The 14654-nt window shown below is 39.9% G+C and overlaps 1 protein-coding gene across 4 annotated transcripts in view; it reads left to right on the top strand.

The window, feature by feature from the left end:
* The window catches only part of enpp2 (ectonucleotide pyrophosphatase/phosphodiesterase 2), a 72504-nt gene extending 58112 nt beyond the window's left edge, over positions 1 to 14392 (top strand). For 3 of the 4 annotated variants that reach the window (XM_052022751.1, XM_052022749.1, XM_052022748.1), the window contains 5 exons: positions 616 to 693; positions 1785 to 1917; positions 7930 to 8083; positions 10212 to 10421; positions 11052 to 14392. In XM_052022751.1, the coding sequence (XP_051878711.1) occupies positions 616 to 693; positions 1785 to 1917; positions 7930 to 8083; positions 10212 to 10382 (536 nt within the window). In that variant the 3' untranslated portion in view covers positions 10383 to 10421; positions 11052 to 14392. Of the gene's footprint in view, positions 1 to 615; positions 694 to 1784; positions 1918 to 7929; positions 8084 to 10211 lie in introns of all 4 variants that reach the window. The other variant, XM_052022750.1, reaches the window with a different exon arrangement.
* The last annotated feature ends 262 nt before the right edge of the window (positions 14393 to 14654 follow it).

Below are 14654 nucleotides of genomic sequence, written 5' to 3'. Positions count from 1 at the left end.
CCGAGGATGAAGGAAATCAAAAACATTTACGATTTGGGGTGGTGTGTGTGGGGGGACCTTGGAGGCGGTGATGTTTGCTTGTGCCTGCTGTCCTGTGTGCTTGGTGGCAGCAATTAAAACTTTGGTAGACGCTGTCGCTTTAGCACTGGGGAGTCGCAAGAGAGCTTCTTGTGGATGTTTTGTTCTGTAACCACATTATACTGATGGTGGAGGAAATGAATGTTTAGGGCAGGGGATGGGAAGCCTATGAAGTGGCTTTTCCTGGATGGTGTGAGCTGCACTCATCGAGGCAAGAAAGTAAACCTACTCTTTATTTGTGCCCTTGGAGAGTGTGGGAAGGCTTTGAGGAGTCATGTGGTGAATGACTCACTGCAGGATACCCAGCCCCTGTACTGCTCTAGCAGCAGGATCTGACAGTGGTAATCACCTTACATGACAAAGGAAGGCAGTTAGATCTCTTGGATGTGTGGTATTTCTCATTGAATTTACTTTCAAATGAAGTTTTAAGTACTAACTTGGGCATATTAAATCAGATATACAAAATTGGTTCTACTTTGAAAATATATATTTCAATGTAATTCCCATCTGCTCAATTTGCTTTTCCTTCATTTGCAGCCCTTGGATCCTCTCTTGATGCTAAATATGATGCCCTTTTAACTTCAAATATAGTTCCAATGTATCCAGCTTTTAAAAGTGAGTATATGTCAGCACTTGGAAATTCAGAAAGGAAAGTGGGGAAATCTTGGTTCCTTATTTTTGTTACTGAGATTTTATTTTTTGTCAGTGGTGATTCCCAAGGATCAGTGGTGATGTTGAAGGATTCATAAGAAAATAGGAGCAGGAGAAGGCCATCTGGCTGCTCAGGTCTGCTTTGCCATTCGATATGATCATGGCTGATCATGGCAGCTCCAACCTCCTGTTCTGTGCCGGTTCCCCATAGCCCTCAGTTCCCCGATCTTTCAAAAATTTATGTAGCTCCACCTTGTACACTTGTAATAACCTAACCCCTACAACCCCATGGGGTAAAGAATCCAACAGTGCTAATTCCACTGAATGACAAGGGAAGGTAGATCCACATTTCTTTATTGAAGGTGATCTCTGCCTGGTAGTTGTGTGGCATGAATGTCACTTGCCACTCATCAGCCCAAGTCCTTGCATGTGTTCCTTGCATCTGTTTGGAAGGTTTTGGTTGCAATATGCAGTGGTAAGTGACCTTGTAACCGTTTCATGTGTTTGGTATTCTTTTTCAAAATCATTCTGTTCCTACCTGTCTCAATCCATCAATTTTCCTGGGACTATAATTTCTTTTTGGAAGAGAAGAAAATATTTTGAAATGCACTTTTGTGCCCTACCAGTTAACAACTTGAGACTGTGCACGGTTGTTAATTTTCCTCTAGATTACAATTTTTAAAAGCTTGCAGGGATGTGAATCTTGAGCTCCTATCACAATAGTCAAGAGCCAGGTATTCTGCAGCTTTATCAATATTATTTGATAACAAGAAAATATCAATTGATGTGTAAAGCCATCAAGCAGCTGCTACCTGGCTGCTTGTACAATCCTGCAATAGATTTGGCAGCACTCAACATGCAATAATCCAGCCTTCTGGGTTACTTTCCCAATAATGTCTATCAATATAGTTTTGCGTATCTGTGAGGGATCTAAGGTAGGCAAGGTGCATGTTGTTCCAAGTAAATGTCAGTTACATTTTACTGTTGTTTGTTAACAATTGCGTTCCCTTCATTAGCTGTTGTTTTTTCTCTCTGTTCTGGTTGATGCTGAGCAGAAGTGTGGAACCATTTTCACAAGGTAGTGGTGAAAAAACTGGCAACAGAACGGAATGGAATTAATGTTCTAAGTGGACCTGTGTTTGATTATGACTATGATGGTCTTTATGACACACTTGATAAAATTAAACGGTAAGCCTAGACTGTTTTTCTTTTTGTCTGTTTAAATATAAGGTGATGCACTTTATTTATGTTGCATTTTAATGTTTATTTCTTGAGATAGGCTAGTTACTGAAACACAATTAAACAAGTAGAACACAAAAAGCTTATCATTAACTGACCCAATAAATCTGATGGCAGACTCTTATTTTCTCTCCCCACTTAAACCAGAACTCTCAGGTGGATACAAAAGATCTCACAGCATTATTTCAAGAAAGAATAGAGAATTTACCTTAGTATCCAGGCTAGCATTTATTCTGCAGTGTTACTACAGTTGACCATTGTTGCATTGCTATTTGTGGGACCCTGGTGTTTGCAGAATGGCTGTTGTCATTCCTATTTTGCAACAGTGATCATACTTCTAAAAGTAGTAATTGGCTATAATGTGTTTTCAGACCAGGAAGGGATCTGAACCATGCTATTTTAAATGTAAATCTTCCGTTATTCTTCAGACCTTCACGTAACCTTTCATTTACCAGCAGAGCAAGAACTTAAACAGCTACTTTTCAAAAACTCCAGATGCAGTTAATCACATTGCCACTTAGTTAGACAAGGAATGTCAGTCACAAAATATTAATAATGAAACATGCCATGGAATTAATGTTAAACACCTTTTCTTTCCTTTTGCATTTGTATGCTTTTATCCTTTCCCACTTTTTCAAATTGGACAGGAAATTCTTTGGAAATGTTCCCACTCTAACAGAATAACTTTACTGAAAACTCAATTAACTGCTTATGTGTCTGTGTATCACAATTCCAGCTGTAGAAAATAGAAGGTGCTACCAGCTTCAAGAAATTTCCCAACATTAGTTTTCTATTCATTTCTGGGATGTGGTCATTTCTGCCGTGGTCAGCAACTATTGCCATTCCCTGTCGTCCTCAAAGGTGGTCATGAGCCTACTTTTACCCATTGAGATTTTTTTAGCTGATGAAGCTAAATATTTCAGCTTCAAAAACTCTTATCAAACAATTTGAAGTATAAGTAAAAAGAATAACTTATAACTGAAAATATGTTCTTTTGGAAGGCTTGTATGACTGGGATCATTTATTTAATGAGAGAAAAATCTTTTCTGAATGTGAATGTTGCTTCACACATCAATTACATGAACCATAACAGACTAGCCAAGAAGGAGAATGAATAATAAGAAGTAGATGCATGTAGATTTGCAGAGGGAGAGACCAAAACAATAGATTTACAGAGGGAGATAAAAATAAAATTGAAACATGCCTATTCCAGTGTCTTCAGAACTTCTTGCATTTATTGGATGTTGTTCAAGGCTTCAGTTTTATGCTCACCGTGTGATGGTAACAATATAAAAAGAGGAATAAGACAATGAACTTATAGCGATGGAAAGTTGGCAGTGATAAGTATAAAAAGGGAAGTGTGAAGAGGTAACCAAAATTAAAAAAAAGTTTAAGAAATGGTAAAATTTAAGAGGAAAAAGTTGAAATGAAGTCACAAAATGTTGTGCTGCGGACAATATAATTTGCCCAATTTAAGTACCTACATATTGATATCACTCTTTCACAAAATAAATAGAACACGTTGTACCTATAAATGTGCCTGGTTAATATTTGAAATTATAGGTCATGACTGAGTGGGAAAACAACATCTGAAGGTTTCCATTCTAAAAAATCAATTCTGGACCTAGGAAACAGAACAAAACATAAATGTCAAGTATTTCAAGGTTTTTAAAATGAAACCTTAGAGCAGATCTGAAGTTCTTTTTTAAAAAAAAGTCTTGTGAAGATTCAGAAACGCTTGATATAAATCTCTTTGTCTAATGTGACATTATTCATTGTTTTGATATTCCAGCAAGTGAGCTGAAATCAAGTTTTAAATATTGCTGCAAGGTTCTGAGTAATATTCCTGGATTGCTGCAAGCCTAAAGTTAAATGATAAAATTTATATTTGCATGTTTACCATAAATCTTTTGGTGCTTCTCTGCACAAACATTGTTTTAAAGCATAACATTTAACGGGCCATCACAAACAGTTTGAAATATTTACTTATTTAAACTATAACTTAAATGATGCAGAATTCTCCAGATCTGTGGTAGAATATATACCAGAGCTAATGCATCAGTTGTAAACAGAACAAAAGGCTATGGATCACTGTTGTTGTAGGAATTAGTATGTTCATGATGTTGCTTGTTGTTTTAGAGTTCATTTGGAAAATCCCACTCAGCAACAAGAATGAAAGTAAATATGGACTGACTTCTCGCTTGAGATTAAAGAGGAATTTGATACCTATGAATGCTGGTGTGCACTATCAAATATTTACAGAAAAATATTCAAAGAAAAGGAGCAATGCAACTGTTAGAGTGAAGCTAATGACTCAACTCTAGCATTTACCAGTAAACCCTAGTGAATATATTGGGAGCTCTGCATGCATGTTGTTGACCTCAATGCATCCATGGTGAGAGAATGCATTCCACCAAATATTAAAAACATTACATACAAACTTTAAAAGTTGTGAAGAGACCCAGAGCCCACCCTGGGGACTTGAACAATGTAATACAGCACCGATCTAGAGTTGAACAGCAAATTCAAACCAGTGATGGTCCTGGAGGCTGTATCACCACACTTGCTCTAGTGTACTCTGCTACACTTCCATCCCTCACTTTTCAACTCAAGATTATTTTTTTTTTATCATTAAAAGATGATAGATCAACGGCCTCCTAATTTATTAAATTCTGAAGCATTTTGATGCACTGAGGAGCCAGTGACAAGATTCATAAACTTAAAAGTGTTATTTTAGAGTGTGTTGGGAGGAATGCTGAGAGTTATCTTTTAAAAGAAAGGTTGTTTGAAGTGGTAAGTGGCAAAGTGATTCGGGGAAAGACCTTTGACATTTTATGGTAAAATTGCACAAATGACTATAACAGCTTCCATCATATAATGCTTCAAAGCTAATATCTATGCATATAGTTCAAGTCACGTCAGCCAAAACATTGGGAAGGGAGCTGGAGTGGGACACTTTCACAAGCCGGATGGATGCTTTGTAGCCAGAATGTGCCATCAATGGACGTACGAGTTTGTGTTGATTCCAATGCTGTCAAATTGGAGCTCAGCCATGTGGATAATGCCACATTTCAATTTGCACAGAGAGGCCAGCAGGAGGTATTCCATCTCCTGAACTATTAACTGAGAGGCTTTAACTTGTGAACACTGAGGGATCATCAGTTACTTGCAGGTTAATTGCTGATTGGTTTGTAGAGAGTACTGGTTTAGATCAGCTACTTCATGGTGTTTCCAAATAAAAACAGATGAAGGATGACCAAGCTGAAATATTTACTCCTGCTTCTTTCTCCATAGATGCCAAGTGTTTCCACCACTTTTTGTTTTTTTTTCTCTCTCTCTGCTTTTATTTCAGTTTTTTTTTGCTTTCCAGTTCCTGGTGTTTTCAGAGGTCTTTGTACTTTGTGAAGTCTGAGGGAGTGATGTGGCAGGATCAAGGATTAACCACCTTTCAGAGGCTTCAGCAGAGCCAAATTACTCCATTAGACGGGTGGTTTAGCTCCCTTTCCCCCAAGTAAACACCACAACAGGGAAATCAAGGAGAGCATAGCAAAACAAGGCAATCAGCGAGGGACAGAAGGGCATGGGGTCCTAGCTAACAATGGTGTTCAGTGACCAATTGTCCAATATGGACCACAGTCAACAGGAATACTCCTTCAGGAGGTCCTGAGGCATGTACCACAGCTATAACTATTGCTACATGGTAGGGTAAGAACTGCTTTGCCAGGAGCTGTTAAGGTACTGATAGCCACCAACTTCTGGGATTTTCTGGTCTGGGGCAGGAGATGTACCATATTGTGATTAGCAGAAGGTGTAATGCATCAGGATGATTGTTGATGCACTCTAGGTCAGGAGAGCAGAATTCATTTTGTTCACCTTTGGTAGAGAGCAGTGGGCAAAGTGAACACACTGATTCACCAGGATTGCAAGCAAGCTCGTGGTGCAGGCCACCATTGATTACTCTCCTTCCACACCAGTTTGCTTCAGTTGCCTCTGGTTGTGTGCCACCTTGTCTCTTGTGCTGTAATCCATGGTGGAATGTGTTTGGATGTGTCTTCCAGGATTGAAAAGGCAGTAGTGTATGCCAGCTGTGAGATGTGGGCATGAGTTTGCTGAAGTGTTGTGCTTGTTATGGTTAGTGGAGCATGAGAGTGTTGGGTAAAAGAACAAACAGATGGAAATTGTTCCTGAAGTATGGGCTTCTGGTGAGCAGTGAGTGAGGCCATTGATTCAGTTTATGTCAAGTGACACTCAGAAGTGAATTCACTTAACCACAGTGTCAGGTAATTAACCTTCCGCAAGGCTTCATTCAGGTACTGCATTTACGGCATTCACCCCTATAGCTCTCCACTCCCATTTCCGTTTCAGCATATGTCCCGGGAATCTCCAGCCCTCCCTGAAGGTAGAGGACATCTCATTTTGGTATTGTACCATCTTTTGAAATGAGCATCACTGATCCCTAACCTGCCTTCCCATTACCCATTACAGACACAATGGATTTCCCCATCAAGAGCTGTAGGTTGGCTTTAGCTTGGACTTAGTGCTACCTTCTTAAGAAATTGAGCCTTGTGGATGAAGGCCTGTAATGTAGGCTAGCCATTTAAATGATGAAAAGGATCAGGTGGCATGAATTTCTTGCAAATGGGGAAATTCATTGTGCATCACAATTCCCACATTATCCAATTTAGCTGCCAAAATGTTTAGAATATCTACTAGCAGAATTTTCTAACCTAGAAGTAGATTTTGAGCGACCAATATTTATGTGGGTATGCACATCTGTGTAGATAGTCAGACACAGTTAGCATAATGCTTTACAGCGCCAGCGACCCGGGTTCAATTCTGGCTGCTGTCTGTAAGGAGTTTGTATGTTCTCCCCGTGTCTGCGTGGGTTTCCTCCGGGTGCTCCAGTTTCCTCCCACGTTCCAAAGACGTACAGGTTAGGAAGTTGTGGGCATGATATATCGCCACTGGAAGCGTGGCGACACTTGTGGGCTGCCCCCAGAACACTCTACACAAAAGATGCTTTTCACTGTGTGTTTCGATGTACATGTGACTAATAGGATAAGATATCTTTATCTTATGTCTATGGATAGAATCTGTGTGGGCTTCCATGAGGGACTGAAGAAAGTCCAGCTGAAATTAGTAGCAAGAATGAGATTAGGTGACCATGTGAGAGAGGCAATAATTGGGTATATGGTGCAATGTAAAAAGTGTTTATTCTCTGATTGATGGTACCCAACATTCCCAGGAGCACAGGTTACACCATGTTAATGCTTTGGACAAAAGTATAAGAAGTTATTTACCCAAATTTGCAGTTGACACTAGAGTACAGGGTACAGTCATGTGTAGATGGGGATTAGAAGACACTGAGGAACAGAAGAATAAATGAAAGGGTTAAAAATAAAAGTAGCAGGTGATATTTGGAATGGTCAAGTGCGGGTCATCCATTGCAGATTTGAGAAGGGCAAATCCAAGTATTTTCTTATGTTGAAAAACTGGGAACTTGTTAAAAACAAAAGGACTGATGCATTAATGTAGCAAATCCCTAAAAGCTGGTGCACAAGTCCAGAGAGGTGTCCCCAGAGGCCATTGGCATGTTCTTTATCTCAGTGGGACTGAAATTCAAAAGTAATAAGGGATGTTTTAGACTACAGAGCCCTGGTCAGGCCCCATCTGGGTACCAGAGGGGGCAAAGTTCAGATTCATCACCCTTGGTTTGAAAGTTTACATAATAAAGACAACTGCATGACATAAAGCAGCAACACACTCAAATTGACCAGCCATCTTTTTGAAATATAAGGGAATATGTTGCTATCACTGGAGTATGCCTTCATAGAATTTGGTCTAAAATGCCTAAATATGATGAATTAGTACTTCCTCTTAAAGCATCTGCACTGGAATGAAAAGATGAACAATTGTGTATTTGGGTTTTTGGTACCATCTGAATTTTGTTTGTTCTTTTAGGCAAGTTGATGCATCCATCCCAGTCCCAACCCATTACTACAGCATCATTACCAGCTGCCTGGACAGCACTCAGCCTGTGGATAAATGTGATGGGCCACTCACTGCATCATCGTTCATTCTGCCACACCGACCTGACAATGATGAAAGTTGTAACGTAAGTACTGTGTAACAATGGCATTCTTCCAGTGCCACTGCCTGTAAGGGCCTGACGTTGTTTACCTCTATATAAACGGATGCCTCAAGTTCTTTTCATGCCGTGATTTCCCAGGGCCACCACTACTTGAGGGACTAAGATAGAACGGGCTATGCTCTGATACCCTTCTTTTGATGGCCCATTGCACCCAGTGCCATCTTAAATCTTTCTGGGAGTTGATAATGAGTGTTATATTGTCTCCAAGTGGAGCCAGGCAGCTGTCACTGCACATTCTTCAATAGGGGTAGATGGATGAGAACCATAACTGTACAGTTGTTACACCCACTTCCCTATTCTGCGTGAAATCAACTAAGTCATCAGAAACACAAGGAAGTGCATCACTTGCTGGTCTGTCAGGTACAGTAGGTAATCTCTTCACACCAGCAGTATACACATGTGTGGTCAAATCCTTAATGTATTGAATCTGGTGTTGGTATTGGTTTATTATTGTCACTTGTACCGAGGCACAGTGGAAAAACTTGTCTTGCAGATCAATTCATTACACAGTGCAGATACATTGGGTTAGTACAGAGTGCATTGAGGTAGTACAGGTAAAAACAATAACAGAATCTAGAGTAAAATGTCACAGCTGCAGGGAAGTGCAGTGCAGATAGACAATAAGGTGTCAGTTCATAACGAGGTAGATTGTGAGGTCAAGAGTCCATCTCATCATATAAGGGAACCATTCAATAGTCTTAACACAGTGGGATAGAAACTGTCCTTGAGCCTGTGGTAAGTGCCCTCAGGTTCCTGTATCTTCTGCCTGATGGGAGAGGAGAGGAGAGAGAATGACCTAGGTGGGTGGGGTCTTTGATTATGTTGGCTGCTTCACCAAGGCAGTGAGAGGTATAGATGGAATCCATGGAGGGGAGGCTGGTTTCCGTGACGCACTGGGCTGTGTCCACAACTCTCCGTGGTTTCTTGCGGTCCTGGGCAGAGCAGTTGCTGTACCAAGTTGTGATGCATCCAGATAGGATGCTTTCTATGGTGCATCTATAAAAAATTGAGGATCAAAGGGGACATGCCAAATTTCTTTAGCCTCCTGAAGTAGAGGTGCTGGTGAGCTTTCTTGGCCGTGGCGTCCACGTGGTTGGACCAGGACAGGCAATTAGTGATGTTCACTCCTAGGAACTTGAAGCTCTCAACCTTCTCGACCTCAGCACCGTTGATATAGACAGGTCCATGTACACCGCCCCCTTTCCTGAAGTCAATGACCAGCTCTTTTGTTTTGCTGACGTTGAGGGAAACACTATTGTCATGATACCATTCCACTAAGCTCTCTATCTCTTTCCTGTACTCCGACTCATTCCCCTTCATCTCCAAAATAATGTGTATTAGAATTCAAATGATCTTATCTGTAATCTACTTTATCAGTTTGGTTAATTCACTGCACTCTGAGAACAGCAGTCTTGTACATGAAGACCCAAGCATACTCATGGGCATTTTGCTGCTTCACTCGGAGCCATAGCTGGAGTTGGAAGCAGGTGGTGAGAAAAGGGTCGTGGCTACAAATCAGGCTTCGGCAAATAGGAAGTCACAGTGAGAAATATGAGCAGTGGAAGAGAAATCCTAGCAAAGTTTGGAAGGGATTTTCAAAGCTGGCACTGCAGAAAGAAAAGTGCTAATAATTAAAACAATACAATACAAAGAGGAAAACTGCAAATCTGAAAGAAGAGACTGGAAAAGCGCAGCAGAGCAATCAGTACCTGTGACAAGAGCAGGCGGCCAATGTTTTGATTTTGAGCAGCTTGGGGGAGAAAAGACAAATGAGCAACTCAGTAGGATTAGACAAATGGGAGGGAGATGTGTGTTAAATGTAGATCCGAGCAAGTTAGGTGACTTTTTGACCTTGTTATCCTTGGAACTGACATTGAATGCAGGCCGGAATGTATTTTTCTCTCTTGCCTGCAAGAGGCATAGGAAAGGGCAAGGAGTGGCCAAGAGGCTCAACAATACTCATTGTATCATCGGCAAGGAACACTGCTCTCCCCAGCCACGAACAGTACTGCTTCAGTGTGTTTGTGGAAGAAATATATTCAGAACACAAACAAGTTTAGCAAACACGAAGTCTCTTTTTTTTTAATTTCAGAGTAACGATGAGGACCCAAAATGGATTGAAGATCTCATGAAGTTACACACAGCACGTGTGCGTGACATCGAGCACCTAACTGGTTTAGATTTCTACCGCAAGACCAGCAGAGCTTACCCCGAAATCCTTTCTTTAAAGACATTCTTACAGACATTTGAAAGTGAAATCTAAATCTCTTTATTTGTCTTGCAATACATCTTTTATTTACAGGTGTATATTTTTGATACTGTTTTTGTATTTATTAATTCAAAACCAGAATATTTTAAAAGCCGATTCTTTAAAGCTTTTAAAATAACAAGCATGTGCCTTTTTCTTATCCTCCTCCTTGGTCATTATTTAGTTATTTGTGTGACGTTTGTGTTGTTACTGTTGCAACTTTTATCTTTGCCCAATATTAGGATAGGCTGCGAGAATTTATAAACTTACACTGAGAAAAATCCAAGATTATTCAGTACATTGTTCTATAATTTCAGTCTTGCATATCAGAGAGATGATATGTAAAACTATATATACTTCACTATTACTGTGACGTAGACTTGTATTTGCAATTTACTCATGTTCTAAAAATATAATAAATTGTAACAATTGTGCTTTGATTTGGGGAAGAAATGATTTGCCTGCTGTGAAATGTACAAAATGCAAAATAAACAAGCTTTTACTTACAGTTTTATTCCAAAGACGTACGGGTTAGGAAGTTGTGGGCATGCTATGTTGGCGCTGGAAGCATGGCGACACTTGTGGGCTGCCCCCAGAACACTCTACGCAAAAGATAAAAGATGCATTTCACTGTGTGTTTCGATGTACATGTGACTAATAAAGATATCTTATCTTGTATTGCAGAGATGCTCTCAGCTGAAATGATGTATGTGACCTGAGCGATCAAAAGACAGACGGGAACAGAAAATAGTTTTGTGGCTGTTTTTGTATTGGGGGGTGGGGGGTCATCTATTTTCTTTGATATTTGACAACCTGTTATTGAAAATGTTACGTGTACAAACAAGCTCTGGAATAAGTTGCAATCAATGTATTTTAAATGTAAATTTTCTAAAGAAGCTTTTTGGCATCTCAGTAAGTCATGAGTTTCTTTATGGGGTTTATGGGTCAGTCCACATTAAATGGGTCAGACGTGGAACAATGTGCAGTTTGGCATGTCCACTGCAATCTAAATGCTCTGGTCAGTTACAGAAATAGTATGGAAAAAGAGGCAAGAAAAATGTTATGTCAAAATTCACTGTATAAATGTTGTCAAAGATTACCGCCTTGGTTTTAAACAAGTGGCAAATAATTACTGATGCTTGTTAACATAAGTTTATTTTATGTAATCCAGTTAGATAAATCAAGTACAAAGTACACTGTATTTGTGCATCTTAAAAAGCCTCACCATTATTGCGCTGAGAGGTTGATGATTGCCACAAAAGAATTCAACCAGAAATTTTGGTTTTCATTCTGCCATGCAACAATGGAAGTGCTATATCAGCAGTGGCTTCTGCCAATTTTTCAGGATCACAGCTCTGCTGCTAAAATTAAGAGAGAAAGTGAGGGTATGCACAGGATTTCACCCCCATAAATTTAGGTTTTGTTTTTGAAATTGAAACTTCAAATATAAATAAGTAGTACTACTTTAACAACAGAGCTGTGGGTGCAAAATATGACAAGCTAACTAAATGAACATGTTGAAGTTTTGTTCATCTCTGTGATTCAGAGAGATATTTCTGAGGTTATCGAATTAACATAATCTGGGCTGATGTGTGGAGTGAACTATTTCATATATTACTTAAAAAAAAGGGGGGGAAAGTGTTTCTTTTATCTGTCATGGATTTGCTTCTCCTCATACATGTACATCTGTTCCAATTAAAGATAACATCTCCTCTGGGATTCATTTATCATATTAAAAAAAAACTTGCTGGATAATGTAGACTATACATTTAAAACAAGCTGTAATTTTGTACTGCTTCCTCCAGATTCTTCATTGAAGTAATCTTCTGTTGAACTGGGAGGAGCGCTGTACAAAATGTACTTGCAATTGAATTGGCCTGCCACAGTAGGTCATTTATGTGTACTTGGTTAATAAAACAATGGGAACAAATAAACATGATGGGGGAGAAAAACCTTGATCATTGTATTGTAAAAGTTTGCGTATTTTCTTTGCTGTTTTAATAGTATTTAGAACTTAATATGCAGTTAAAACACCTCATGGGATTGTGCTGAAGCAGATGACCCTGATTCATGTCTCTCTTCATGGATTGAGTCATGACCTTTGAATGAGTGGTGAGAACTGTGACTATTTCATATTATTTCTCCACCTCCCCCCTCCTCTTACTGGAAAACAGTGCTGCTGATTCTGCAAACCTTCTGACGGTCAGGCACAATCAGATAGATCTGTGCAACTCCAGGCCTCCAAACTCAACCTTGTGTCCAGCAGGCAATTGACCTACCATTTAATCGATGCGAATACTGTCCTTCAAAGGATCGAGGATTAATATCATTCTGTGCTTTGTTCATTGTATGGGCATTCCTGAGCACTTGCAATAATCCACAGTTTTGCTCATTGATTTTGTAAAGGCGATTCAGCCCTATAAATTGAAAAACTGAGTTGAACATTGAAAGAAGTAATATTTATAATCTTTGAAATCTGCCCTTTCAATCACTGTCATCAGGACTGTTTGCTTTGCAAGCCAGAAGCACCCACTCATTTGTTCTACGAGTGTTCTTGCTGATGCTGCAGTAGTTCCAGTCCTATCAACGGGGAGCAGGCACGTAACATTTCCCTTGGCAGTAACACTTTCACTACTGCAGCAGATGAATCTTTCTTAACCTGAGGTAATAGATATTTTTAAACATTGTGAACACAAAGTTGTATGTGTGGACTTTGTCAGCCTCACCTTTTACCTGCCTCAAGGTCAGTGAGTAGAGGAGCCAAGAACTCAGGACTGTGAAGGTGTGACGACAGCGCCAACATTGAGTTAAAACAATAGTGCTTTTGATCTTCTGGGCATCAACTAACATTAAGTAACTCCTATGAGACAAGAATATAAAAGCAAACCATTGTTGATGGTTGCTTTGAAAAAAAATTATGGAGCCTGGCGATTTTTCTCATGGAGATTTGGAAGACTTCTAAATTAAATGTTGAATAACTTAGAATTAAACATGGTTTTCTATAATATGCAAAGCTAGAAAACAGGCCAGGCAAAGTTCATTTACCAACAGGATGATCAAAAGGTGACCTAAAATATCAGTGCAACTGGTCAAACAGCAAAACGTTTAGGAGTTGTGGAAAGGAAATGGACAACTTCCTGGCATCTGAAAGAAGTCATTGTTGTTGTTGATAAATGAACAGCAAATCTATACGGTTGCTCCTGTGTCAGTGCTTGCACTGTGCACGGGAGGGTCTGGAGTGAAATCCAATGGGGGAAGGACTTCCACTGAAGTTATTGAAAGAAATTTATGAAAGACCTGTTTCAGAGAATATTCCACGTTTTTTTTGCTGGTTTCCTGAATACAAAAAAAACCCTTTATCTGGCAAAGTTGGGTAAATAATTTATTTGTGCATGAAGTATGGGTTGTAGAAGAAAGTGGGGTGTGATAAGGGAGACAGGCAGCTCAAAATCATGTGGCACAATAGTTTTATTCCATGTAGCTATATAAGGATGAGACAACACAATCAATTGTTGATCAATTTGATCAGATCTGCAAGTGTGGGGAGTGACTGAGAGGGAGAGAGGAGCCTGTCTCTTGAACAATGAAAAGTGGTTCGTCAAAAGGAAATTCTTTTATTTAAATGTCTTGTCAGAAATACCACAGTAAAGGATCACCTTGCGTATTGTTTTGAAGTTTTTACGCAAAAGACGCATTCAATTTATACACGAGGCCCACGTTGGGCAGGCACGGTAGTGTAGCGGTTAGTGTAACGCTTTACAGCGCCAGCGACCCGGGGTCAATTCCGGCCACTGTCTGTAAGGAGATTGTATGTTCTCCCCGTGTCTGCGTGGGTTTCCTCCGGGTGCTCCGGTTTCCTCCCACATTCCAAAGATGTACGGGTTAGGAAGTTGTGGGCATGCTATGTTGGCGCTGGAAGCGTGGTGACACTTGTGGGCTGCCCCCAGAACACTCTACGCAAAAAGATGCATTTTCACTGTGTGTTTTGATGTACATGTGACTAATAAAGATATCTTATCCTCCTGGATTTGTGCTGGTGGATTACCGATGACTGAGGAAGAAAAAACTGTACAGACACTAATCCTGGTATACCCTGTGAATGGCCCCTCATTACCAGCCGCCATTTACATATTGTCTGCCATCTACTTGAGTGGTATAGACTGCAACATTTAATTCTCCAGTGCCTATTAAATGAGTGCTGTGGTTGAAAGTCTGCTCCAAGATGGTGATTGATGTGTGCACCTACATTATGCCTTGGGCAACATATTGCTAATGGTCTTAGCACAT

The sequence above is a fragment of the Pristis pectinata genome, chromosome 9, assembly GCF_009764475.1.
Source record: "Pristis pectinata isolate sPriPec2 chromosome 9, sPriPec2.1.pri, whole genome shotgun sequence".
NCBI lineage: Eukaryota > Metazoa > Chordata > Chondrichthyes > Rhinopristiformes > Pristidae > Pristis > Pristis pectinata.
This window is presented reverse-complemented; position numbering and strand designations above follow the sequence as displayed.